Source organism: Beta vulgaris, chromosome 9 (genome assembly GCF_026745355.1).
Source record: "Beta vulgaris subsp. vulgaris cultivar EL10 chromosome 9, EL10.2, whole genome shotgun sequence".
In the NCBI taxonomy this organism is placed as follows: domain Eukaryota; kingdom Viridiplantae; phylum Streptophyta; class Magnoliopsida; order Caryophyllales; family Amaranthaceae; genus Beta; species Beta vulgaris.
This window is the reverse complement of record NC_079210.1, coordinates 785575-811978: the sequence shown is the minus strand read 5'-3', so window position 1 is coordinate 811978 and position 26404 is coordinate 785575. Positions and strand designations below refer to the sequence as shown.

Genomic DNA, 26404 nt, shown 5'->3' with positions numbered 1-26404 from the left:
TTTTTTTAAAAGCAGATGAGAATGAGGCAATGAGACCATATCACCACACTATGAAATATTAAAGCTTTAAAAATTGTTTTGGCAGTCATTCGCGGTGAAAAGACCAGAAAGGAATTTGCTGTCTTGCTGTTGAGACATAGAGCTGCCATAACCATACAGAAACAGATAAAGGGTCGGATGAGAAGAAAACAATTCTTGGAATCTACTAATGCAACAATAGTGATGCAATCAGGTAATGTCAAATCTTCTTGGTTCTGTTTGTGGTAACGTTATTAGATTAAAGACTTAATAGTATTAAGTAGACCATACAGTGTGGTTAATTGCCTTTGGGTTGGGGCAGGGATGGCTAAGGAGAATGGTAAGATGTAGTTCAACCCCCATCGTCTATTTTACTCTCATTGCTGGTCATTGTTCCGTATCCAAAAAGACGGAAATGGTGATTTGTCTATTTGTCCAATTGCTACACATGAATCATGCTTTTCCAAACTATCTGAATTTTTTTGCTTTGTGTCCATTTTGGCTGAATTCTGTTGCAGTTATTCGTGGCTGGCTAGTTAGAAAATGCTCTGGAAATATTGGCTTGCTGCTTAATTTGGGAGAGAAAGCGGTAAACATTGACTCTTCTTTTTATAACTTCTGTAATTCATCCAATTGGTTTGTCTATTACTCTATTTTATCTTCTTAATGTTCTTTTTCTTTTGATATGTTACATTTTAGCATAAATGCTTCTGAACGGACCAATACTCGCTTCTTTTTCTTTTGATTTGTTACATTTCACTGACTTGTTTTGATTTGTCTATTTATGATTTGTTGCATTGGAACTTCCTCTAATGGGATCATATGCTCTGTGATTGCCATGCAAGTGAAAGCCGTCTAATTTCTATATCATCCTAACTTGAAAGGGAACTTTTATTCTCAAGTCCTAACATGTACTCCTTCATTTGGATGTCTATTAAGAAATTCTTGTTTCTACTTTTTTCCCCTTTTTACTTACTCTATAGCCCACCTCCTCTATTCCCTTAATACTCTCACCTCGATCCCACATTCATCCAGTTATGACTTCCATCAACCCAGTATTCTCTTGTTGAATGGCGCGATATCTAAATATTTGTAACATGAGTGTTGGAGGCATCTTTGGAAATTCGCTTGAAGCTGGCTGACCACTGTCCTATATTTTGGATCTAGATGTCTAAAATTTAGATATCTATAGAATTTCTTCTCTTACTAACAGTTGGACCCCACATCATCAATCTCCCATTTGCTTTGGATACTTTTGTTCTCCTTTTATTAAGTCCTCCTACTATGGCACCCGTGCTAGGCAGTGTTAAACCTGGAAGTACATGTAAGAATGGAGGGATCATATAACAAATATCCATAATTATTTGGAGTTTGAACACGTATTTGATTTAATAGTATGTTTTGCATGAACTCACTTCCCCAAATTGTGATTCATTATCTAAAGATTAGTTATATTTACTTGAAAGGAGTATAGTGATTAATGCATTTTCTAATTATTTCAAACAGGGTAATGAGTCAGATGAGGTTCTGGTGAAGGCCTCATACCTTGCAGAGTTGCAGCGGCGTGTATTAAAGGCTGAAGCCGCCCTTCGGGAAAAGGAAGAGGAGAATGAAATCCTCCATCAGCGGCTCCGACAGTATGAAAACCGTTGGTCCGAGTACGAGTTGAAGATGAAGTCAATGGAAGAAGTTTGGCAGAAACAAATGAGGTCTCTGCAATCGAGTCTTTCTATAGCAAAGAAAAGCTTAGCAGTGGATGATTCTGCTAGAAATTCTGATGCATCAGTTAATGCAAGTGAAGAGAGAGAATACAGTGGTGATACCGGAGGTAATATCACCCTAAGAAGTCATGAAAGCAATGGGGTAAGACCTATGAGTGCTAGTTTGAGTGTGATTAGTCGAATGGCTGAGGAGTTTGAGCAGAGAAAACAAGTATTTGGAGATGACGCCAAGTTCTTGGTGGAAGTGAAGTCGGGTCAGGTGGATGCTTCTCTGAACCCAGACAGAGAACTGCGAAGGCTAAAACAGATGTTTGAAACGTGGAAGAAGGATTATGGTACGAGATTGCGTGAAACTAAAGTTATTTTGAATAAACTTGATAACGAAGAAAAGGTGGGTGAAAAGTTAAAAAAGAAATGGTGGACTAGGAGAAACAGCACAAGGTTAAGCTAGTACTAGTTATAATGAACTTGAGGTTTCTCAAATCTCAATTGTCACACCAAAATTACATAAAGGCCTCTGTAATTATGAAATTGAGCTTGGATCACATTTTCAGCACTGATCTTGCTCAAGAAAAAAAGAAGTTGCATGGTAGGGTATAAGGTATATGTGTATCATTTTCAGCTCTTTTTTTTCCTTTGTTTTTTTGTTTTGAAAATTTTCTCTTTGTATGGAATCTGGAGTACAGTATAAAGGCAATGACACTGGTTTGTGTGTTGTTGTCTTGAGCCACACTGGTATATTAGTAGGAGTGCATTGAAATGTTCAAGCTGATTATATTTTCTATGAGAAGAATATAACTACTGTTTTTCGTGTGTCGAATCGATTTTTGTTGTGAATATAATGAATGATTTTGTAATATGGTGTTAGAAAGAAAAGAAATTTTCACTTTGGTGTTGGCTGAAAAGTATTTCCATAAAATGGCTTCATGTAGGATCAAATTTTTTTTTTTTTTTACAGTTAGGGTATGTGAGTTGCTACAAAGATTCATGAAGAGGGTGTTGCACATTTAGTATCTATCCCACATATTTTTTCTTCTTGGATCAGAAAAAAGTTGAAGGTCAATAAATAAACCAGTCTTTTTTCCATGGTAGTTGACTTCTTGTACTTAGTTCAAAGTAGCTTTTTAAGGATATTTTCATGTCATCGACTTCATGAGTTGGTGGATCCCCTGTCTCGGTCAACTTTTGAATTTTCCTAAATATTAAGGTTGAAAATGTAAATTTTATAAATAAAATAGGTTAATTTGTATATTTGACCCCCTTCGAAAATATAACTTATTAATCCCCTCCTAAATTATATTTTTGGCTCTGTCCCAACCTCTTTAAGTTTTTCCTTCGTTTGGAAATGCTCTTTCTTTTTTTTTAAATTGTTAGAACGATTTTAATGGTGCTAAAAAACGGGCTTGTAAGCAAATAAAAAATTATTGAGCAAGTTGCTCAACCGTTGGATTAACTAGCTTGAATTTAGATCGTTGAACTAAGCCAGTTTACTTAAGCTAAAGCACTGGGCCCAAGTGGGAATTGTAGTGAGAGAATTGATTTGTGTGATCCTCAAAGACCAATTTTGTGGAAGATGAAGTACATGCACAAGACAACACATGAAAGCAAAAAGTGGTGATGACCCAAATGTTTTTATTCACGTATAAATCACAAAAGATGATCAAAGTGAAATTTGACAATAATGCAAAATGTCAAACTGTAATAATTTGTTATCCACAACTTAAATAAATTAGGGATCAAATATAATCGATCATATCGCAAACTTAAAAGTTGTATCTCATGATTAAAAAGGATTAATTTAGTTTAACAACCTTATAATGTCGTCTTTTTCTAAACAACCATTTTATAAACACTTTGTTAAAAAAAAAAACATCTTAGATTACCATCTATTAGAATATTTTAGGTAAAAATCCATGATTAGGGGGTGAAAGTTTGGTGTACGATTTGGATTACGCCAATCCGATCCAAATTTGGTTTTTAATTTTCCAATTCAAAACCAAACCGATTAGAGTTTGAATCCAAACCAAAACAACCCAAATTATCCATTTTTTTAAATTCTATTTTTTCGATGAAATAAATTTGGCACGAGCATCAAAATAAAGTGTTCGACAATAGAAGTAATTCAAATAACTCATTAAAAATCCATTAATAAATTATAACAACTAGAAATTCATTATAAACTCATAATTCCTCACAATAGAAGGTTCAATAATAGCATAACATGTTCAACTATATATCAGGTTTAACTTTACAGCAGCAAGTTAGAATTTTACTTTTAAGGAAAGAGAAAGGGATTTCGCACCATTTGAGCCTTTTAAAAACAATCACTTAACCCAATTATAAATATTAATTATAGGACCGATTTATTGTTCGTTTTAGTTTGGATTTTCGTGTCCAATCAGTCTTAGTCCAATCCAATTCGAAAATACAATTTTTCAAAAAAAATAAAATCAACCTGAACATAATTTCAGTCCAATCCAAATTACTAATTCAATTTGGATTATATTGGATTGAATTTTGGTTTTTATCTAAATCAACTTTATAAGGTGTTTAAAGTGGGAAAAAATCTAAAAATTACAAGACAAAAAAAATATGTATTTTCCCCCTCTTTCTCTTCCTGCTTAACGCCTCCTGAGTTCTGTCCACACTCCACAGCCAAGTCACAGTACCCTCTCTCTACAAACTCTACCGGCAACCGGAGACCGGCGATCGCCTGGAGCCAGAAATCTTCACTGCTGCTTGGCGACCAACCGGCGACCGCATGCTAAGCCAGTCACCCACTGGTTCACACTCAGTTTGAACAGTAAGTTTTCTTTTTAAATTTTAGGTTTTTTAATGTTTTTTTTCAATTTTCATACTTTTATATGCTTTATATAGTTATATGTATGTATATATAAATAGTATTAGTGATTTTGCAATTTAGGTCAAGATTAAAGTGTTCGTTTTTATTAATTGGTAATTTGGAGTATGGCATTGTTTGGTGAAGAGAGGTTTGAGGCAAAATTAGAGGTTTGAACTTATATTAGAGGATTTGATTAGTCAATCATGTAATTTGAGTGTTTGGTAAAGAGAAGTTTCAATTAGCTTATTGAGCCGAAAAAGCTCTTTTTGAAAAAGTTGGGGTGAGAAGTTTTTTGACATTAGAGGTTTGGAAATAAGTGGATTAATTATATTTATGTCCTAAAGTTGTTGAAAATTACATTAATAAATAATAAAAGGTCAACATATTATACACATGTCTTTATTGGTCATTTTACACAATTATGTAGCAATCAAATATTAGCTACTTACCAAACACCTTTATACAAACAACTACTACAAACAGCTAGTTAAATCAACTAATGCAATCAGCTAACAACTAACAGCTATCCGCTAATTGCCAAACAGGGCCTATGTATTAATATGTATGAATTTATGTTGTATTTGATTGAAATCAAATATGAAGATTGATTAATTTTTATCCTGATGTCTTTATTGTAGAAGAAAAATGCAATACTCAGAAGAATGGAAGTCCCTATTTCCTATTTCCTCAGTCCAATTTCCTCCCCTCCTCCTTACGAACGGAAATTCAAATTCGAATTCGAGTTCTTTATTGGGACCTCTGTGTTTCAACCCCGTCCCAGAGTCTTTGTCCCTTATCTTCTCTTCTTGTGATCTATCCCCCCCTGTTCTCCCTCCTCCTCCCCAACTATCTTTACCACATTTTATTCGGACTTCTGCTACCCATGACTCTGCTGTCCCTCCTACCATTGCCACTGTCATCTCTGCTTCCTTTCATTCCAACCACCATCGTAACGTCCTCCCCAACAATCGTCTTGAGCCCCTCTACTGTCCCAACAACCAGAACCAGGTCTTTATTTTCTTCCCGACGGGCTCCAATCTAGATTCTGTTGGATTTCTTGTTTTATTCGTAAGGGATTCCAAGTTGGCTGTTGATTTTGGCTCTGTGTTGACTTCCCCAATTAAATTTGATCATCAGATTATTCAATTAACAGCATGCCCTATCACTGATTGCGCTTTGCCTCATGTGGGTGGCTCTGCTTGTGTTGGTCTCTTATTGGCTTGTAATATGTATGCTGCTAATTGGTTCAGCGTTCGAAGTAGTTTCAATTCTAATAAGCCTACCTTGGTTTTTATGGGTAGTAAGAAATTTACAAGTAGCATGGTGGCACATGCTTGTTGGAACCCACATTTGCCGGGAGAATGTGTGGTTTTGTTGGAAAGTGGAGCGTTGTTTTTGTTTGATATGGATTCTTGTCTGGATACAAGGTTTAGAGGGAAAAGAATAAGTGTTGTGTGGGATGAACTGGGTGAATTGGCAGGGAGTGGGTGGTTTAGCTGTGAATTCAGTTGGCATCCTAGAATTTTAGTCTTGGCTAATACAAAGGCTCTCTATGTGGTTGATTTAAGATATGGGAAATGTCAACAGAGCTGTTTATTGAGAATTAATATGCTAGAAATGAGTGACTGTCTTCATGAGAAGGATAAGTTTGTTGTGTTTTCAAAGGCTGGAAGTGATGGTTTCCTCTATACCGTGGCATCTGAGCAATGGCTATTTTTATGTGATGTTCGTAAACCACTAATGCCGGTGCTGAGATGGGCCCACAATCTGCATGAGCCACGCTACATGACTGTTTTGTCTCTTTGTGAGCTGAGATCAAATCCGCAAGATAAGCATGCAGGGGCCTCTGGTATTATCTTAGGATCATTTTGGAACAAAGAGTTCAATCTTTTCTGCTATGGGCGTCCTCAATCCGCTGTTAAAAGATCTTTATCTAGTCAAATTTTAAAATTATCTAATTCCTTCTATGCATGGGAACTTCCGTCACTGTTACCGCTGGCTGGTCAAAATTGCCTCTGTGGCAGTTGTCTTTTGAGGGAGGAGTTTGCAAAGGATGATCTTCCTGAATGGATCGAATGGCAACAGAAACAGGAATTGGTTCTTGGATTTTGCATCCTTAACAAGGATCTTTCTTCTTTATTGCCCAATGCTGGAGAGCACGGGGGGTTTACACTTATCCGGTTGATGTCTACTGGGAAACTTGAAACACAGCAGTATTGTGCTTCTTGGAAATTGGCGAGGAATGTGGCGAGGGCACATCAAGAAGTGACTCCTCTTAAAGATTCCCTGTTATGCGCTATGGGTGATGAGAATAATAAATTTCCAAGGAGGTATCGGTACATTAAACTTCAGTACCTCTATGGCCATTTGAGTGATAACCTTGCCAAATTATTGTTTACAAAATTTAGGAATGTCCCGGCTGTCTCAGGTGTGAAGAAATCTTCTAATGAACGTTTCCATGAATTCATGAGTGAGAATTTAAATTCATTAAGCTGTGATCCAGAAAGAGTTGCTGATTTTCTCAAAGATGTTAGCATGCCAGCAAGTGTGTATGAGATTGTCAGTAGAATGATGTGGACTGGGTTACCCATGAATATCTTAGAGGTGGCTTTTCCAGAGTATGCTGATGTTCTTGAATTTGATCAGAAGAAAGTGCCTTTGGAATTTCCAGTCATTCCTGACCATAATCAGTCACCTCCCTTCTTGTTAAGAAACCCTTCTCACTGCAGTATGAAGCGGTCAAGCAAGGTAAGACACAGTGAAGATTTCGTGGGTCCCGTTCTTCCTCTTCCTGCATTAGTCGTTCAAGGTGAGATCTCAAGACGTGGCTATTCTTTCATAGGCGAAGTTAATGAATTCTCGCCTGAAGACATATTTACCCATCGTTGCGAAGAGGTTATCCGTTTAACCAAAGAAATGCGTGCTGTTAATGTCAGTGACAAACAGGAAAAAGAATGTGCAGTCTCGCTCAACGAAGACATGGATGAGACCTGGACCAACAAATCGAGATCAAAGTCGTTATTCTTGTATAAGCCATCTGCGTGCTTAGATGAAGTGGAGGAACATAAGGGATTTGTACTAGGAGAGAGATTCCATACTGTAGTTTCTGAATATGCCAAGGATGATGGTGATTTTTTCTCTGGTCTTTGCCCAATGGAACTAAAATTTGATTCCGATATTAACATGGAGATGGTATCTGATGTGAAGTCCAGGGCGTTCAAGATGTTGAAGAATCAATTCTCTCACTGGCAAAATGGCTTTATGCCGTACCATAATCTTCACATGCAACTTCAAGAAAGACAGCCATATCTGAGACCTCAATAAGTAATTGCTTTTTCTTTTTGTTTCTCATTTTCATTCTTTCTGTGATTGCTTGCATAATTTGCTTTGAGGATGCAGTCCTACTTGAAAAGGTTTGCTCATCTTCTTCCCCTGTCCTTGATCTAGCGGAACTTGTATTTGTCAGTTTTTGATTTGACCTGTTTTGTAAACAGTCCAGGGTGGTGCAATGTGCAGTAGGTGAACATTCCTACCATATATTCTATCAACTTTGTGCCGGAGCTCCTGCTGCTCTTAGAGGTATTCTGATGACTTTGTTTTCCTGTTCCGGAAGATGTGTTGATGTACCATTCCTAATTTCCTATATCATTTTTATTAATACCTTATTCCTGATACTCAGAGAAATTGAATTTGAAGAGTGTTGAGGACTATAAATATCTGAGACAAAGCAATTACAGCATTACTGGTGTGGATAATGCTGAACACTATCGCAATGTTATGTTAGCTGATTTCTTTTTCTTTCTTTTGTACATAATGATTTCCAGATTGGTGATTAAAAAATTGATTGTAAAGATTTTTGGAATTTTGATTTACGTTGATATGTCTTTGGAATTTTCTCATGTTATTTATGTGCATCATTTTCAGGAAGCACTTGATGTAGTTCATGTCTCCAAGGATGACCAAGAGAGTGCACTTGTGATGCTCGCTGCCGTCTTGTGGCTAGGAAATGTCTCTTTCACCATCATTGACAATGAAAACCGTGTAGAGCCTGTGGCGGATGATGGTAAGTTGTCTGTTATGGAATGGCAATCATGGCATGTCTTATTTTTTTCCTCCAGATATCTGTAACTCTGGTTAATAATATCATTTAGTTAGTACTTGTGATAATGAAAAATTAACCCAGACAAAGCATGAAATGAAGCTTGGTTATTTGTGCATTTGTACACAGCCCATAGCATTTATTCTTTATACTACCTCCGTTTAATATTATTTGCAACGATTAGACATTTTCTTCTCACACTTTATGTCAAATTGTTGCAAATAATATTAAATGAAGGTAGTATTATTTATCTAAAGTTGGCATTTTTGAGGTTTTTTTTTAAAAAAAGAAAAGTTTGAGTTGTTTTTGTTAGTGTATCAATTTTGTGTCAATAATTGTAGTTGGGCCAAAGTTTATGTCTTTGAGTATAATATTCCATATTTTAGTTTCCTCTCTTGGGAGTGTGACCTTTGATCCTAGCTTTTGATCTTCTTTCTCTCATACCAAAAATACATTACTCTCTTATTCTTAGCTTGGATAATGACTTGTGTGAATCCATAACTTCATCCGCAAGTGCATGAGTGAGGTTCGTTGTATTAACCTTGGAAAATGAATCTACAAATAAATTTCGCACCCTATACACAGCAAATCATATTTTCAAAATAGTGATCATATCACGACACACCAATTTAACTAAATTTCTAACTTCTTGTGGGGACTCCTTTGTTCCTTTCTTTATCTTGAGAGTGAAGGAAAAAGTTGGTCAATCTAATGAGTTCTGAAAAGTGAGAGAAAAAGGTTCCTGTTTAAACTAACTTATCAAGCATGATTACAAACTTACAACACTTTGCTAAGAATTATTTTCCACCATTCCCAATAACGAGCAGATAGAATCGAAATTAAGATATTAGTAAGATGTTCTTCATTTCCTGATTAACAGATTACATATACAAGGAATGATGGAATATAACGCTGTTTATACATATATAAAAAAAAAAAAATATCCTGCACAAACATATTTCAGAATGTCTTTCTGAGAGGTTGCATTAGATTTAACTCAGAAAAGGAGGTATTCCACAGCAAATATACAGTATCAGTTATGATGTTTGCAGTTTCTGGTAGCTCTATAACTTGGACCGCGATTTTTCAATGAGTTCTCGTCTAAGAAGCTTTCCTGCGGCTGACTTTGGTATAGGGCTTACAATGATTACCTTCCTTAATCTCTTGAAAGGTGCAACCTGTAACAAGTAATTGGAAAAAGTATCCAAATGATAAAAAATTATTTCAACTTGATTTTGACAGTCTTAGTTTGACCATCCTCTCAGACAAAAAAGGGTTATATACAAAGATATAATTACAAAAGGTGTTCGTCTTGTCATATACCTGATCTGCAACAAACTTCATCACATCTTCTTCCTTTACGGAACTTTTAGGTTATCGAACCACATATGCCACGGGAACTTCTCCCGCTTCATCATCAGGAAAACTAATAATCGGGAAAGCATATAACTGTCAGATAAAACTAAACTGAAAACATAGTGCCTTGGGTCGGGTGGCTGTTTAGTTGCAGAAACTTGCAGGATTACAGCAGCATCTAGAATTTCAAGATGTGAAATAAGAACAGCTTCAAGTTCTGCTCGGGCAACCTAATGTAAAACAACAAAGGGAAACATACTCTATGTCAACCCTGTTCTGAGTAACAAGTTTAAAGAAAAATGTGAAGCCTAGTCGCACACAAAATTTCTTGAGATATATATACAATTCACTGGGTAGAAACAAGCAATTACTTCCTCTGCTTTTTCTCTTACAAATGTCTAGCTTGATGAAAAGTTAACAGCTCTTCTAGGTCCCCTTTAATGGTAAATATGCAGTGTTTGTTTAAACGGATATTTACTGCTGTCTGCATGAGGCATCAGCTCATTAGAATGTGCCCCATAATGGATCAAAAGTTTCTTTTCTGAAATGAAGATCCGACCAGATTTAAGGTTTATTAGTATGATAACTAACCAGAATACAGTTAATAATGAACACGGAAATGTAGCTTTCATATCTTGTCCACAAATTCATGTTTCTAGGTATGAATCCAATTTATCTACTTCCTCCGTTTTTTTTACATATTACACTTTTAAAATTACGGACTCCTAGATAATTTTTGAAGAGGAGAGAGATAGAGGCAAAGAAAACAAAAGGGTCCCATGTGAACATGTGATAGGAGAGAGATAGAGAGAAGTTATTACCCAAAGTGAAAGCGTAACATCTAATTTGGAACTTTCTATAACTGAAAGTTTAACATGTAAAAAAAGAACAGAGGGAGTATATAATTGTTGACTAGGAAGTAGGAACAGATTCATGACATAAATGTCCTTTATATTTTCACCTTACCCCAAAAAATGATGCATGATTGAATAGAAAAGTCATTAATATATTATGGAAACTAAAGGATCTACTCTGCAGCTGCATATATTAGGACCTCTGTGTGACACCATTCATACGGCTCACATGACCGTATGGACATAGAAGAAACAGACTAATGGAGATAAAGCTCACATGACCCTTTATACACTGAAGCACTGGACAAAAGTTTTGGGTGTCTTAGTATGGAAGACCAAGAAAAAAAATTCAAAGCACATGTTATGGGGCTTCAGGTCAAAGGCTGTGTCCTGCATCCGGTGCATGCATGCAAATAGGAATTCACAAGTGAGAAGTCATAGAGTTAATTTCCATTGTCATTTAAAGTAAGGAACATCATTGATGTATACCTCTGGGTAATAAGCAATGAAATGACGGAAGTGCAATGAAATGTCCTGCATCCGGTGCATGCATGCAAATAGGAATTCACAAGTGAGAAGTCATAGAGTTAATTTCCATTGTCATTTAAAGTAAGGAACATCATTGATGTATACCTCTGGGTAATAAGCAATGAAATGAGGGAAGTGCAGTAGGATGTATCGCGTTTTAAGAGTCAAATCCTTGATAAAACTTTGCAGCAGGTAATCACTTTCACCTGGTAGGCTTTTAAAGTACCTATATTGGCTACACATACTCAATGAAAGGCAGCAACCGCAGCAATAGTACACCTCTGGAGCTACACGTTCTTATACCATTTTATCTTACAAAAATACAAACACATGCTTAAAAGGGAAAAAGAAAGATGATGACAACTATGCAATTATTCCAGTTATGATCATAGTAGAAAACCTGAAGACCCTTGTACTTGCTGAGCTCTTTGAGTCTGTCAATTACATAGAGTTGCCCTTTCTTATCGAAGTACCATAGATCTCCTATGTGTACCCATCCTTGATTATCAATAGTCGATTTGGTGGCTTTGTTGAATATCAAAATAACCTGTAAATTAACATTATATTGAATATTAAGTTGGTTACCCATAAACAAGGAGCATTTTTGGACACAAGGAGCATATATTTTTACACTTTTACTTATAGAGGATGTCAGAAATAGCTGACATAATTGTTTTGGCAGTTATTTGCGGTGAACAGACCAGAAAGGAATTTGCTATCTTGCTGTTGAGACAGAGAGATGCCATAACCATACAGAAACAGATAAAGGGTCGGATGAAAAGATAACAGTTCTTGAAATCTACTAATGCAACAATAGTGATGCAATCAGGTAATTTCAAATCTTCTTGGTTCTGCTTGTGGTAATGTTATTAGATAACAGACTTATAGTATTAAGTAGACCATATAGTGTGGTTCATTGCCTTTGGGTTGGAGCAGGGATGGCTAAGGAGAATGGTATGGTACATGTAATTCAACCTCCATTGTCTATTTTGCTCTCATTGCTGATCATAGTTCTGTTTCTGAAAAGACGAAATTGGTGATTTATTTAATTTGACCAACTGCTACTCGTGAATCATGCTTTTCCAAACTATCTGAACTTTTAAAGCTTTTGCTTTGTGTCCTTTTTGGCTGAAATTTGTTGCAGTTCTTCGTGGCTGGCTAGTCAGAAAATGCTCTGGAAATATTGCCTTGCTGCTTAATCTGGGAGAGAAAATGGTAATCACTGACTCTTCTTTTCTATAACTTCTGTTATCCTCCAATTGGTTTGTCTATTACTCTTCTTTATATTCTTATTCTTTTGATTGGTTACATTTTAGCAGTACTGACTTCTTTTCTTTTGATTTGTTACATTTCACTGACTTGTTTTGATATGTCTATTTGTGATTTGTTACATTGGAACTTCCTCTAATTGAATCATATGCTCTGTGATGCCCATGCAAGTGAAAGCCATCTAATTTCTATATCATCCTAACTTAAAAGGGAACTTATATTCTTAACTAATTCCTAATATGTACTCCTTCCTTTGGATGTTTGTTAACAAATTCTTGTTTCTACTTCCATCAACCCAGTATTCTCTTATGGAATGGCTAGTTGTCTAAATATTTGTAACATGAGTGTTGGAGGCATCTTTGTTAATTCGCTTAAGCTGGCCAACCACTCTTCTATATTTTACATCTAGATGATTCCAATTTAGATATGTATAGAATCTCTTCTCTTACTAATGATTAGTCCCCACATCACCAATCTCCCATGTGCCTTTGCATACTTTTCTTCTCCTTTATAAAGTCTTCCTATTCGGCACCTGTTCTAGGCAAAGTGTCAAACCAGGAAGTACATTTAAGAATGGAGGGATCATATAACAAGAATCGATAAGTTTTTGGAGTTTGAACGCGTATTTTGATTTGATAGTATGTTTTGCATGAACTCACTTCCCAAAATTGTTATACATTATCTAAATATTAACTAATTCTTGTCCTAGGCGATACGCCTCGGATTATTTACCAACGTGCATTTGCAGTTTTCAAAAATAGAAATAGTATCTTGTCTTTAAATGATTTTTTCCCTCACAAATACCAACATGAGTATTGTAGTGTAGTTGGTTATTGCATTAACATATCAACTAAGAGGTCATGGGTTCGAGTCTTGAAACAAACATTTTTATTTCTTAATGTTTCATTTGATTGTGTGGGAGAGGGGAGAGTACATGTGGCAGCATGACATTTTTTTGTCTTGTGTTTTAGATATATATAGATTTATTTACTTGAAAGGAGGTTACTGATTAATGCATTTCTTAATTATTTCAAACAGGGCAATGAGTCGGATGAAGTTCTGGTGAAGGCCTCATACCTTGCAGAGTTGCAGCGGCGCGTACTAAAGGCTGAAGCCAGCCTTCCGGGAAAGGAAGAGGAGAATGAAGTCCTCCACCAGCAGCTCCGTTAGTAGGAAAACCGCTGGTCCGAGTACGAAATTGAAGTTGAAATCTATGGAAGAAGTTTGGCAGAAACTAATGAGGTTTCTGCTATCTAGTCTTTCTATACCAAAGAAAATCTTAGCAGTGGATGATTCTGCTAGAAATTCTGATGCATCAGTTGATGAATCAGTTAATGTAATTACAAGATTCTACTGTGTAATTGAAACACACAAATTTTTGGTAGGACAGATCAAAATTCGTTGGTTCAGAATTTTGATTATTTCTTTTCTATGTTCTTATTAAATTTTGGAAAACAAGAAGTGTCCTAACTATAGTTGCGTCCTTTATAAAAAAAAGGCTCAAGCGTTGATTACGCAATAGCAGGCAAAATTTCAGTGTGTATATTTGCATGAGTGGTTAATCAAATTAATTTTATTTGTTAAGAATTAATTTAGAGATATTCCAGACAACATAACTAGTAGCATACAACTCTGAATAAGGTGATTCTTAAGTCTAAATTCATTGTTTTCTGAGAATTACAACTTTTTAGGATCAACATGATTAAATATCCAATTTGAATAGCTACCTACTTATTGTAGATGGGTGACAACTACAACTTTCATTAAGTAAACCTGTGGTAAAAACCATCCTTAACATGAATGTGGGAGTTGGTCCTAATATTTTTCATGGTGATAAGCTAGAAATTTCTCTAGATGTGATTCGAGGCATTTTTGTACTTAAATAAGGTTGTATTGTGTCTGGGAGATATATTTGTATCCATATATTAGGTTTTATTTCTCTTTTAGTAATAAGTTGCGGACTTGATTTTTTAATTTTTGTTTTCTATTGCAAATTTATTCATTAAGGGGAGCTGTATGAGCAGTGTCATGGTAATGTCAGTTCTACATGAAAATTAAAACCGATTGAAATACCCTCTTATGCTAAATTGTATCGAACAACAATGTGAAATAGAATTTGCAAAAGTCCTGGATGTCATCGATGATCGTGTCTGTCATTGAAAAATTTATATAATATATTCTAAAATGACATATAACCTTGTTAATATAAGGAACAAGTATCACTCAATTTTCATACACACTAGCATTTTTTTGTTATACAACATTACTTATTTATTATGATATCAATCTATATGCGCCTAGAAGATTGAAAATCCAAAAAATATTATTTATAAATTAAGTAATATATCATCTTAACATTTGAGTACTCAATCATAACAAAAAAAAAAAAGTTAATCACTTAGTGATAACAAGGGTCTAAACGATTAATCACATTTCAAAAAAAAAAAAAACCGTTTCGGAATGGTTAACCACCCATAAACACGCCAATGAGAGGAATAGAAAAGTTCTCCAAATTATAGGTATTCAACATCGACGCTCACCGACACGAAAATTAGAGAGTTTTCGGACATGATATTTCGCTCAGTGATTCAGTCGCTATCCGATTTCTGGGCAAAAAGACGGTTTATGAACAACCCTGATTCAAAATTTTAGGTTAAAATTTCTCCGCATTTTATAATAGCCCAAAAAACTCAATTTATCCGACCCAAAATAACAAGTTTTGAAACGAAAAAATTGGGTCTACACCTGAACCCCCTGAAGTTTTAGCCTAAAACAGACCACTTTTCTCCCTCCAATCCTCAACTCTACAGTCTACACCATATGAGTGTGTGACCATATACAGATACACGAAGTAGTTTATAGTTTTTACTACTAGAGGTTTACAAAATACAGGTCCTCTAAATAGAAAACTCTTGAAACCACTTCTTATTCAACCCTTTAAAGTTTTATCGCTTATTCTCCTGGAAATTGGAATGTGTGAGACTATGAGTTGCGGATGCAGAATTTCGCAGCATCTTAAACTCAAAGAGTGTGAGGGATTTGGGATTCAATTTTCTTCTTCTCCCAAATTCTTAATTTCTTCCTATATTAAACCCCAACTTTCTCAACCCACCACAAATACAATAGGAAAATTACTAGCAAAAACTTCTTCTTTTGCTTTTTCTTCTTCTTCTTCTATTGCCACTTCTTTCCCTTTCATCAGTTGTCTTCAATCTAAATTTCCCCGCGAAGTCCCAATACTAGAAGATTCATCCTTCAGGTTTTTATTTTTATTATTTTTTTGCCAATTTTCTGGAATTTTTTTGATGTTATGATCACATTTATGACTAATTTAAGATAAATGATGACTGTTGTATTGTTTAATTGTTCTTCTAAGTTTATAAGTTTTGTGGGTATTAGTGTTATATTCTACTGATTAAGACATAGGTGATGTATTATGAAAATTCTGTTTTTTGAGATTCTAGTTCATTCAATGCGTAATCTTTAGTGTGGAATTTTTATACCCTTTGAGCAAAAACTATTGTACAGTATATAGATTTGATAATGTCTCTTGTTGGGTACCCTTTGAGAAAAAACTATTGTACAGTATATAGATTTGATAATGTCTCTTTTTGGGTAAGATGATGATGAAAAGTGGGTGGTTTTGAATAAGCTATGGTTCAATTCACAATGCTAAGCCAAATATGGCTCATGATTATACATATGGTCAAAAGAGAGGATCCTGTTAGTGAATCGTTGCTTTCCGGAGGCGATGCCGTTAGGGAAAAATGGGTGTTTTTTTAGGCTTTAGCTCATCATTGAGTGTAATGTAGAGGCAAATGAAACTAAAGCCGTGCTGGTACTTTTTCTGGCTTTCGCTTTATTTTGCTAAAAAGAACTCACTTGAGATCAATAAGTGTTAATGTGAATGAGCTGAAACCTTGGTTAGTTAGCTGAAAGTGAAAAGATACTTGTTGAAAAGCTCTGGACGTATATACCAAAACTAGTTGAGAATGAAAAGCTAGCTAAAAAGGTGGATGAAAATTTGAAATGTTAGTTGCAAATGGGAAGCGACATTCATTAATCAGTTGATATCCATAACTTAAATGAAATTCGAAAGTTGGCTGAAAGTGGGAGGTGAAATCTAGCTGAAAGTCGAAATACTTGCTTACAAAACATATATAGTTTCAAAAGGTAGCTGTAAAGAGAAATATGTTAACTGAAGGGATTCTTATCAAGCACTTCTATATTGGTGATTGAAATGAAAAAAAACTAGTTTAATGTAGCTGAAATAAACCAGAAGCTTCATTTCGCTAGGTTTTATCAAGAAAGCTCCTCTATAGCTTCTTATCTTGTTAATAAATTGACTTCTAGGACTTGCCAAGGCAGTTGGTTAGTACGATAGCAAATTGAACTTGATTTTGTGAACAAATCCACCCTGACTCACATACTGCACCTTTTCACTTCATACCTGCTTGCTAGTGAAAAGTTGGAAGTTTGGGCTAGGAGTGCTCTAGTGATGGGCATTCTTGCTTCCTCGCTGGTGCTTAGAAGGCCCCATAAATGGAGATGAACATTCATAATCTCGATTCTCTCCTAGCTTATCATGCTTCACAACCCCTTGATTTCAGATTTGAGTTCCTTTGTCCTCATGAATGTGAAGGGACATTATGTGACAATAGAAATATTATTTAATGTACTCCTTTGTCCAGAAATAATAGTAGTTACGTTTGCCTGCACTATTAATATTGAAGATTCCGATGAACTGACCTAGGTATCTTTTATAGGACTACAGGGGGATTTTCAGCACTTAAGTCCGCGTTTGCTGATCAGCCCATAAGATAATAGAGATAACATAAAGCAAATAACATGGAAGGAGTAAATTTTATGTTAGGAAAGCGTAAACCGTTGATAGGATAAATGTGCTACTTCTTTTTCCAAATTTGAGTAGACCAATCCAGTTTACAAAGAGCAAAGTGCTATACTTTGATGGAGCCAAGTAAAACTTCAGCATTTTTTTTTTTATCATATAGCTTATTATTGGCAAAGGAGGGAGTTGTTTACTATCTGGTGTCTGTCTCAAACCCTCTTAATTCCTGACAAGTCTTCTAGTGCTTTGAGAAATAGATGTAGAGAACCTAATGCTCAAATAGAGGTTATGTGGGTACTGAAAATGGACAGAGAGGAAGCAAAAGAATCCTTCCTCCAAACATATAATAACCATAATTAGTTATTTTAACAAGACTGTCTATATGATTCTGATATGATGTCTCACATTCTCTTCGTTCCTTGATCTTGCTATGTCATCATGTTAATATCTGATTTCTTCTTTATTTGCACTTTTCCCCCTGTGAAGCCAGAAGGACGATGATAGTGAGATTTCATCTGAAGGGTTGTCATCAATAGCAGGTGCCCTTTGGCTTCTTATCACTTAATTTGTTTGATACATTTTGATTTGGTAGTGTAAATAGAATGTCTTTTTGTTTTAATAATTTGAATTTTCGAAAGCCTGCAACCTCCTCCAAATTTCCCTTAATTGGCACTTCACTTGGCCCCATATGTACTACTTGGTGTTTCGTCCCCTTCTCTGTATCCTAATACACTGTACACTACTTCTTACTCTCTCCATCCCAAATTAAAGTAATCTGGCACATAGACAAGAAAAGTTCTCTGGAGTATCTACATTAAGGTGCTTATTCTGAAAAATTAACTTCTTGTTGGTACTTTTGTAATGTGCCTATTTCGTTCATACATATTAATGAAAATTGAGGATTGCGGTGGTGTCTGATTGTTATGACTTTGCAGTTGGGCGTCGCAAATTAATCTGTAAGATAATGGAGGAAGACTTTGTGTGATCAAAACTGCTTATGTAATCTGGTGCAGTGTTACCTGATTCGCTATCTAATCCGCCTTTTGAATTCGCCAGTTCGCCTAAAATGAGCCAAAAATGAACCAAAACCGACCGCTTTTCTTAATTCGCAATTCGCGGGGGAATTAGGGAATTAGGTAACACTGATCTGGTGCTTACGCAGGGTTTATCATATGCATAATTTGGGCAATATCTGACACAAGGATGAGGACAGTTAGATGTGATTGCTAACTCAAGTGTGCATAACTCATTAATTACATACTTCCTCCGTTCCATTTTAAATGAAACGTTTGCTTTTTCACGCAACCCAATGCGCTTCTTTAGTCATTAATATCTTTAGTTGTGTATACGTAAAAAAATATAAAAAGTTATAATTTGATAGTATGCATCGAGACGAATCTAACAAGATCCCACTTGACTATGTTTTTTCTTTATATAATAGCGATAAATTGGAGTCAAAATTGATCAATGAATAGTATCATTTCACCCAATGTCTCATTTAAAACAGAACGGAGGAAGTATTTAATTCTTAGCACAAATGTTGCGACTATGAGGGAACTCTTAACAGGAAGCATGAGACATTATAATCAGTACTAAGTATACTAAGGAGGATTAAAAGTCAGTCAATTAAAGCTGTATCCTATGCTATATAGGAAAGGAAGGTCATCTAAAAACTAGTATTCTAGGTTATAGATTGATATACTGAAAGAAAGGACTAAGTTGTAGATAAGTGGTTCAAGAAGGATCATACAATCCAGGTGAGCAATAAGCCATTCTTAGTCTGTGATACTGAAGGCGATCACATATTTGTGTTTCAGTACATCAGTGTTAGAATGTATGCATTTGCTCTAGATAATCTGTGGTTCATAGAGATTCTGCGGTTAGCTGTTTTCTTTTTAACTCTTTCCACTGTGTAAAGGCTTTTCCTCTTGGTTTTCATTTAACAGGAGGCATAGTAGCATTGGGGAAGTTCGACGCCCTTCATATTGGTCACAGGGAACTTGCCATTCAAGCATCTGAAGCTGGTGCTCCATTTCTTTTGTCATTTGTAGGGATGGCAGAAGTGTTTGGCTGGCCACCTAGGTAGTAAAAGCTTACTGTATGGTTTATTTGTTTGCTTAAATTTTCTTCGTTTATGCTATTAATTTGCTCTCTATCAATGTGGTTCATGATTCATATGCTTGGGTGTATCGTAGCCCAGGGTTTTTTAATTCATATGCTTGGGAGAGCGTTTATTTCCATGTTGATGGGAATTTAGAGCTTATGGGAGTGAAAGTATGCCTTTGTGCAATGTAAACCAAATTCCATTTACTGCATATTCATGTTTTCTCTAATTACCATGCAGCTTTAACGTTTGTTTGGGGATTTATTGGACACCCTTGCTGTCGTTGCATCTATATAACAGTTATCTCCTCATGCCAAAACAATCCGGTGTTGTTTTTCTAATCAATTTAGTTATACACTTGTATTGATCTTTGATCTTTAGTTCCCTAATGCAACATATAGTTACTGAGCTCAGTTCCTTTTTTACTTCTCGAGTAGTTGCTTGATGTGATTGACAAAAAGAAGGTTCTGATGCTCTTGTTTCTGTTGAACAATTACTTCTTATAAACAGGGCTCCTATTGTTGCTAAATGTGACCGCCATCGGGTTCTTTCTTCGTGGGCTCCATTCTGTAATAATGTTCCTCCACAGGAATTCTTGATTGATTTTGCAAGTGTTAGGCATCTCACTCCTCAGCAATTTGTGGAGAAGCTATCTAAGGAGCTTGGTGTACGTGGGGTTGTGGCAGGTTTCCTGGACAAAGCTCTGTTGTTTATTTTATTAATGAATGTAATTATTTGGATTCAACAATCTTATTAGTGTCTGTCATGATAGGTGAAAATTACAGGTTTGGATATAAAGCTGCTGGTGATGCATCTGAACTGGTGAGGTTATGTGACAAATACGGGATACATGCATATATAATAAATTCTGTTATGGACAAGAATCAAGACACGATTAATCCGGCCCTACGGGATAAGAAAGAGAGAGGCCAAGTCTCATCTACACGTGTACGGTATGCTCTCAGTAAAGGAGAAATAAACTATGTTTCGGAGCTGTTGGGGCGACAGCATCGCCTCATCTTGTCAGCTGGAAGAAAGGAAGAGTTTGTTTCTGTTGAAAATCGCCTTTCTGCTCCAAGAGCATATCTGTTGAATCTACCACCTAAAGATGGTTTATATGGGCATTGTTCCCTTATAGTTGGTGATAGACAGTTTTCATGTAGGGTGCTCATTGATTCAGCACATATCCACATAGAATCAGATGAGAAGGGTCTCTGTTTTTCGGATGCTTATAACAATCATCGGTTTTTGGGCATTGAATTTAGGAGCTAAACAAGTTGATTCTGACATTCATGTAGCTTGAGCAATTGGGTTTACAGATTAGTTGATCTAGCATTGGGATTATTTTGTGAATCTGGATCATTTCGAGCAACTGTACGGGTCAGTAACGAGAGAGAAATCTTGATTTGGTCTTCAAATGCTATTTAAGACGTGAAAATGGGTCCAATGCCTACTGATATGGGCACTTGAATGATGGTCCTTTGATTATCGAGTTGGCAGCAAAGCTGTATAGTGTATCCGATTGAGGCTGGAGGTTTATGCTAGTTTCATGAATTGGCAAGAATATTGCACTCATTGTATTGGTGTAGTATTCTGCTCTCTCTACATACTGTGCAATTTATTTAGAAAAGGTAAGAAACCCTTCTTCTTCTTGGATTGGTTGGTAAAATACCAGTGTTGCTAGTGTTAGATAATCTGAAGTACTACAGATCAATTGTTTTAGTGTGCAAAAAATGGGAAAGAACAAAAATATAGTTCTTTTTGTTCTGAAAGTAATATAGATGAATACTGTTGTATTCTTATTTCTTCTGTATTTCAATGTTGAATTAAAATCAATTTCGCCATTGGTTAGCAGTTGGTAATAAAAGGTGTGGTTGCAACTACCTCTGAATCACCTCAATCTTGCATTGCAGTTTGTTGTTGGCTATCTATTTCTTTCCTTGTATCATGATGTTCCTGTTATAGGCCTACCCCTGATACATACAGAAGTCTACTTGTTTCTGTTTTACAGTAATTACTTATAACCTTGTACCCTGAGATGTTACACCACCATATGAATATTTACCTTGTACTTGTATCTGAAAAAAACCACCATTTCCACTCTCCTTTATCATTCGGCGAAAGTAGCATAGAAATTGGGAAATCGCCTCGCCCAACAGAGGTCATCATCTTCTAATCTAAACTGTGTATTAGTTTTAATGTGCAGACTACCTGTATTGTATTTAGGATCAAAGATTTGTATGTCTCAACTTCTAGGTGATGTACCTGCAACTTATGCTTGAGTGACCCCTGTAGTCGGTCTTTGCAAAGAATTATCACCTATCATTAACTTATGGGTAGTATTTCATCAACTAAACACCCCTTAATATATGTTAAAGCCCCTTATAAGAACTAATGCAACCCACTGCTCTTTCAAACCCCGACACTTCTTAATTTCATTATCGTTAATGGGATTTTAGACATAAATTAGGATTTGACTACCTAACGAAGTTCCTCCATATTGAACACAAAGGGTATGTGTAGAGGTGGCAAACATGTCATACGGGTCGGGTTATAATCGAGTCAATTTTGCGTTTGGTTTACGTTCGGGTCGGGCACAGGTCTGTCTCGGGATTATGAGAGTTCTGGTCATATTGGGTTGGGTTATATCGGGTCTGTGTAAATCAGGTCGGGTTAATTAGGTTTTCAATCTCGCAAATAAATAAAACACATATATAGACTAATGAGAGTAAGTTAAATACTTAATGGATAGTGGCTAAACCATATATAGTATTTGATGATAATTTTTTCCTTAAATTTGTTTAAAAAGTAACTAATATGACAATTTTTCGGGTTGGGTTCGGTTGGAGCTATCATTATCGGGTCAATTCGAGTCGGGTCACTTCCGGATGGGGTAGATTCAGATCCGAGTCATATTTGGATCTATTTTACTTTCAGGTTGGGTTATTCAGGTTTCGATTCTATTCGAGACATTGTTTTCAGGTGGAAACGGATGTCAAGTCGGATCAACAGGTATGGGTTTATTTTGCCGGATATATTGCCGGATATAGGTATGTGGGCCTGTGGCCCTCAGAGAACACCGTATTTTTGAAAGATTGAGATACGTGGAGCACTCTTTTAAGCCTTAGGATACATGGTGGGAAGAAAAAGAAACTGAATTTAATGCTTTATCCTGAAAGTGATATGCTATGGTAGGATAAGATTTTTTTTTTTTTTTTTTTTTGAGGGGAAAGAGAAGGATAAGATTCTTTAGTATATACTGCTTCTATTGCATAATCACGTTGTGTGTTTTGCAACTTCTAACATAACGAAAGTTCTGATTTGTGAATCAGTTCAAATTTTGGATCTGGTTGATTTGTAGATCAGGGTGTTGTAGTTGATCTAAGTCATGATAATTAGACAAAAAATTCAGATTTGTGAATCGATACAAATTTTGGATCTTTTTGTAAGGATTTCAAAAAAAAAAATTTGAATTAGATTTTTGTAAATTTCGAATATTATGTATTGCGATTAGGGCTGGGAATGAGCCAAGCCTGTCCATGAACAGTTCGAGCTCGGCTAGGGCTCGGCTCGCCAAGGCTCGGCTCGAGTTCGAGATCGGCTCGTCACCTAACGATACGAGCCACGAGCTAAGCAAAGCTCGGCTCGAAAATCTCACGAACGGCTCGAGTAATTTTTTTATTAGAAAAAATATAAAAAAATAGTATTATTATTAATTAATACAAAAAAGGCAAAACAATAAAAATATACTATATATTAGAATAGGAAAAAAAATACAACCAAAGCAAATAGTCTCACATTCTCTAAAAAAAAAAAAAAGAAAAAAAATACTTCTAAAGTTCTAATGGGCAGTGGTTCTAAAGTTCAAACGAGCCTCGAGCCTCAAACGAGCCTTAAACGAGCACGAGCCTCAAACGAGCTCGAGCCGAGCTCGCATTCCATGGCACGAGCCCGAGCTCGAGCTTCATTTTTGAGGCTCGACGAGCCTCGAGCTCGAGCCGAGCCTCGTTTATGAAACTCGAGCTCGAGCTCTATTCGGGCTCGGCTCGGCTCGGCTCATTCCCACCCCTAATTGCGTTATGTCTTGTTTGCTAATTTGGGTACATTAATAAACTTTATTGCACTAAACTACTATTGTAGTTGAATTTCTTAATTTTATTTAAACGGGTAGCATGTAACATTAGTTTACATGTAACTGCAATTGTAATACTCCGTATTTTTAATACTAATTTCGTACTAATTAAGAAAATATAAAAGAATTAATAAAAAGGTATTTTAATTTATTTACAAATTAATAGGAATAAATTATTGTCAGTATGAATTTGTTAGGAATTTTCGGAGTTTTAAAAGAATAACCTAGTCTTCACTTGACCTAGGGTGACTATCTTTTGAAGGGAGTATAAAAAGAAAAGGAAGGGAATTTCAGAAAACCCTAAAAACCTCTTCTCCTCCCTCTCCTCAGCCGACTTCCTTTGCCCCTCTCTCTCTCTTTCGAATTTTCTTTTCTCTCTTTCAGATTTCTCTCTTTCTCTCTCGGATTCTCTCTCAAACCCTCGCTGAAGTTCCTCTCGCCTCCTCCTTCTAGTCGCCTGCGGTTGTGCGAACTCAGGCGAGGGTGTGGTGCGAAGGGGGTCGAAGGTTTTGTGCGGTTCGAGAGTTGGTGCGAGCGACGAGGTGGTTCGAGCGCGCGAGGGTTGGTGCTGCGCGTGGTTTGGCTCGAGGTTTGTGCGATTTCAGGCGAGGTTTCGGTGCGGGCGTGTCGAAGGTTGCGCGGTGTGTCGAGGCTTTCGTCCGCTTCGTGCGGCGTGCGTGTGGTTCGAGTGCTGCGACGGGGGGTCGCGGTGTTCGAGGGTTGTGCGCGAGGAACCGGGGTCGCGTGTGTGAGTTTGGACAGCAGAGGCCACCGGAGTTCCGTCGCCGGAATCTTTGTGCCGGCGAAAGTCAGTGGTATAATTTTGTACTTAACTTAGTATGTCAGTTTATTAATTATTCTTATATTTACTGTTTTCGTAGTTAAGAAAGGTTTGTAATTAATAATTAATAATTAGAGTGTTTAGTAATTTATTAGATTGTTAACTAGTTAAGTTATTGTTCTGTTTTAAGTATAAATTCTGTTAGGTTTGTAATTGGAATAAGTTGAAAGTAGGAAAAGTGTGTCTTATTATTAGTTACAGTTATTATGTTTCAAGAGTAACCTGTTTCATGAAATCTGACTTTGGGACGTATGACTCACCTTTGGACATGGAATTACCTTTTGGACATGGAACTTACTTTTGGACATATGACTTACTCTTGGACATATGACTTACCTTTGGACATATGACTTACCTTTTGGACATATGACTTGACTTTTGGACATAAGACAGGCTGGACTTATGACATTTTGGATTGGTAAATAGTGGACTAATGTTACTAAATAACTTAGTTACTCACTAATTCTGACTTCTAAAAGACGTTAAATTCACTAGATTAGAATTATAACGAAAGTTCTGGAATAAGGTTTTAACTATTGCGTAATTCGAATCGTTAGATCGTTATGGTCTTAGTACGTAGTAGTTGTTAGTGTTATCAAGGACGTAACACTAAAGCTTTGTTTTAACGATTTAGGTCCCAATTTCATAAGCGGCTCGTTCTATTAAGTCAGCGAAAATTCTCCGCTACAAGGTACGTACGCGTACCAGTTTACTTTCAAAGCTTAGTATCATGTTTAGGTTGCATTCATGTTATTGGAACCTAGTACCATGATAGGGAACATTTGATTGTGATTGTTTGGTTAGACGTTTATAACGTGAAATCAATATGATGCATTGAAATATGTTGCATTGAAATGCGAAGTTCTATCGTAGTGTAACATCAGCATTATTAATCTGATCTATAGAGTAACAAGAGTGTTACTAGGGATAAGATTGAGTTTGGTAATTAAGAGAGTATGTAAATGACTCCTTAAAGTTATAAAAGAATGATTGGTAATAAAAGAAGATTATGGCGATACTTGTAGTTGGACTCCCTACAAGTATAGAACAATGGGGGGAGTGTAGGACTTGTCCTACACTCCTACGCAGGCCTACTGTGACGACAGTAGTGTCCTTATATTTTGATAACTCAAGTAGGCGGAAGGTTCCGTTCGATCTTGGGGGTATGCATACTAAGGTGATGGGTGTGAGACGGAACAAAACCGTATTTGCATTTCATCTAATAGACCAAGTTGTCTATTAAGGATTCAGTAGCCCGTATGATTCTAGTAAGATGACGGTGCCCGTTCGATGCCAAATAATGAAAGATTAAAGGATGTGAGATAACGTAGGTTCATATAACAGTTGTAATGTATGCATCATTTATGTTCATATAGTTTCAATGGTTCATTACGTACTCAGCATAGCTGACCCTGTGTGTTATTATGTGTTTGTTGTCCTGTGATGAACTATTGATACTTCAATGGGGAGCAGACTAGGTGAGCTGGTGCTGCTGCATGACATCAAGCATATGGGGGCTAGACTGTAGTTTGAAGTTAACTTTTGGTTTGATCATTAATGAATTTTATAGAACATTGTTACATGGTTTGAGTTTGAATAAAGAGGGGTCATCTATGATTCCCGAGTTGTAATTACATTTTCTATTCCGCTGCATTTGGTTTTGAGACAATGAATTTGAGTTACCGTATTTCTAATTATGCCTTGCGTTCCATCGCGGCGGTAACACTCCCAAAGTCGATGCGACGTAGCTTTAGACGTGTATGGATTTTGGGGGTGTTACAAAACTGGTAT

At 36.3% G+C, this 26404-nt stretch overlaps 3 protein-coding genes across 5 annotated transcripts in view; all 3 read left to right on the top strand.

Moving 5' to 3' along the window:
* The window catches only part of LOC104902546 (myosin-1), a 28687-nt gene extending 14476 nt beyond the window's left edge, over positions 1 to 14211 (top strand). For 2 of the 3 annotated variants that reach the window (XM_010690349.4, XM_048636268.1), the window contains 3 exons: positions 86 to 232; positions 537 to 607; positions 1525 to 2559. In XM_010690349.4, coding sequence (XP_010688651.2) covers positions 86 to 232; positions 537 to 607; positions 1525 to 2190 — 884 coding nt within the window. In that variant the 3' untranslated portion in view covers positions 2191 to 2559. Of the gene's footprint in view, positions 1 to 85; positions 233 to 536; positions 608 to 1524; positions 2560 to 13725 lie in introns of those variants that run through there. The other variant, XM_048636270.2, reaches the window with a different exon arrangement.
* Positions 4285 to 7777, top strand: LOC104902547 (hypothetical protein). The gene is made up of 3 exons (XM_048636272.2): positions 4285 to 4542; positions 5220 to 7390; positions 7518 to 7777. Exons 2-3 carry the CDS (start codon positions 5227 to 5229, stop codon positions 7628 to 7630), a joined length of 2277 nt encoding a protein of 758 aa, XP_048492229.1. The 5' UTR covers positions 4285 to 4542; positions 5220 to 5226; the 3' UTR covers positions 7631 to 7777.
* A 1046-nt stretch (positions 14212 to 15257) lies between the features above and the next one.
* LOC104902545 (FAD synthetase 1, chloroplastic) lies at positions 15258 to 21523 on the top strand. Its single transcript, XM_010690347.4, has 5 exons — positions 15258 to 15946; positions 18023 to 18075; positions 19483 to 19618; positions 20151 to 20326; positions 20413 to 21523. Exons 1-5 carry the CDS (start codon positions 15660 to 15662, stop codon positions 20910 to 20912), a joined length of 1152 nt encoding a protein of 383 aa, XP_010688649.1. The 5' UTR covers positions 15258 to 15659; the 3' UTR covers positions 20913 to 21523.
* Positions 21524 to 26404: the final 4881 nt, after the last annotated feature.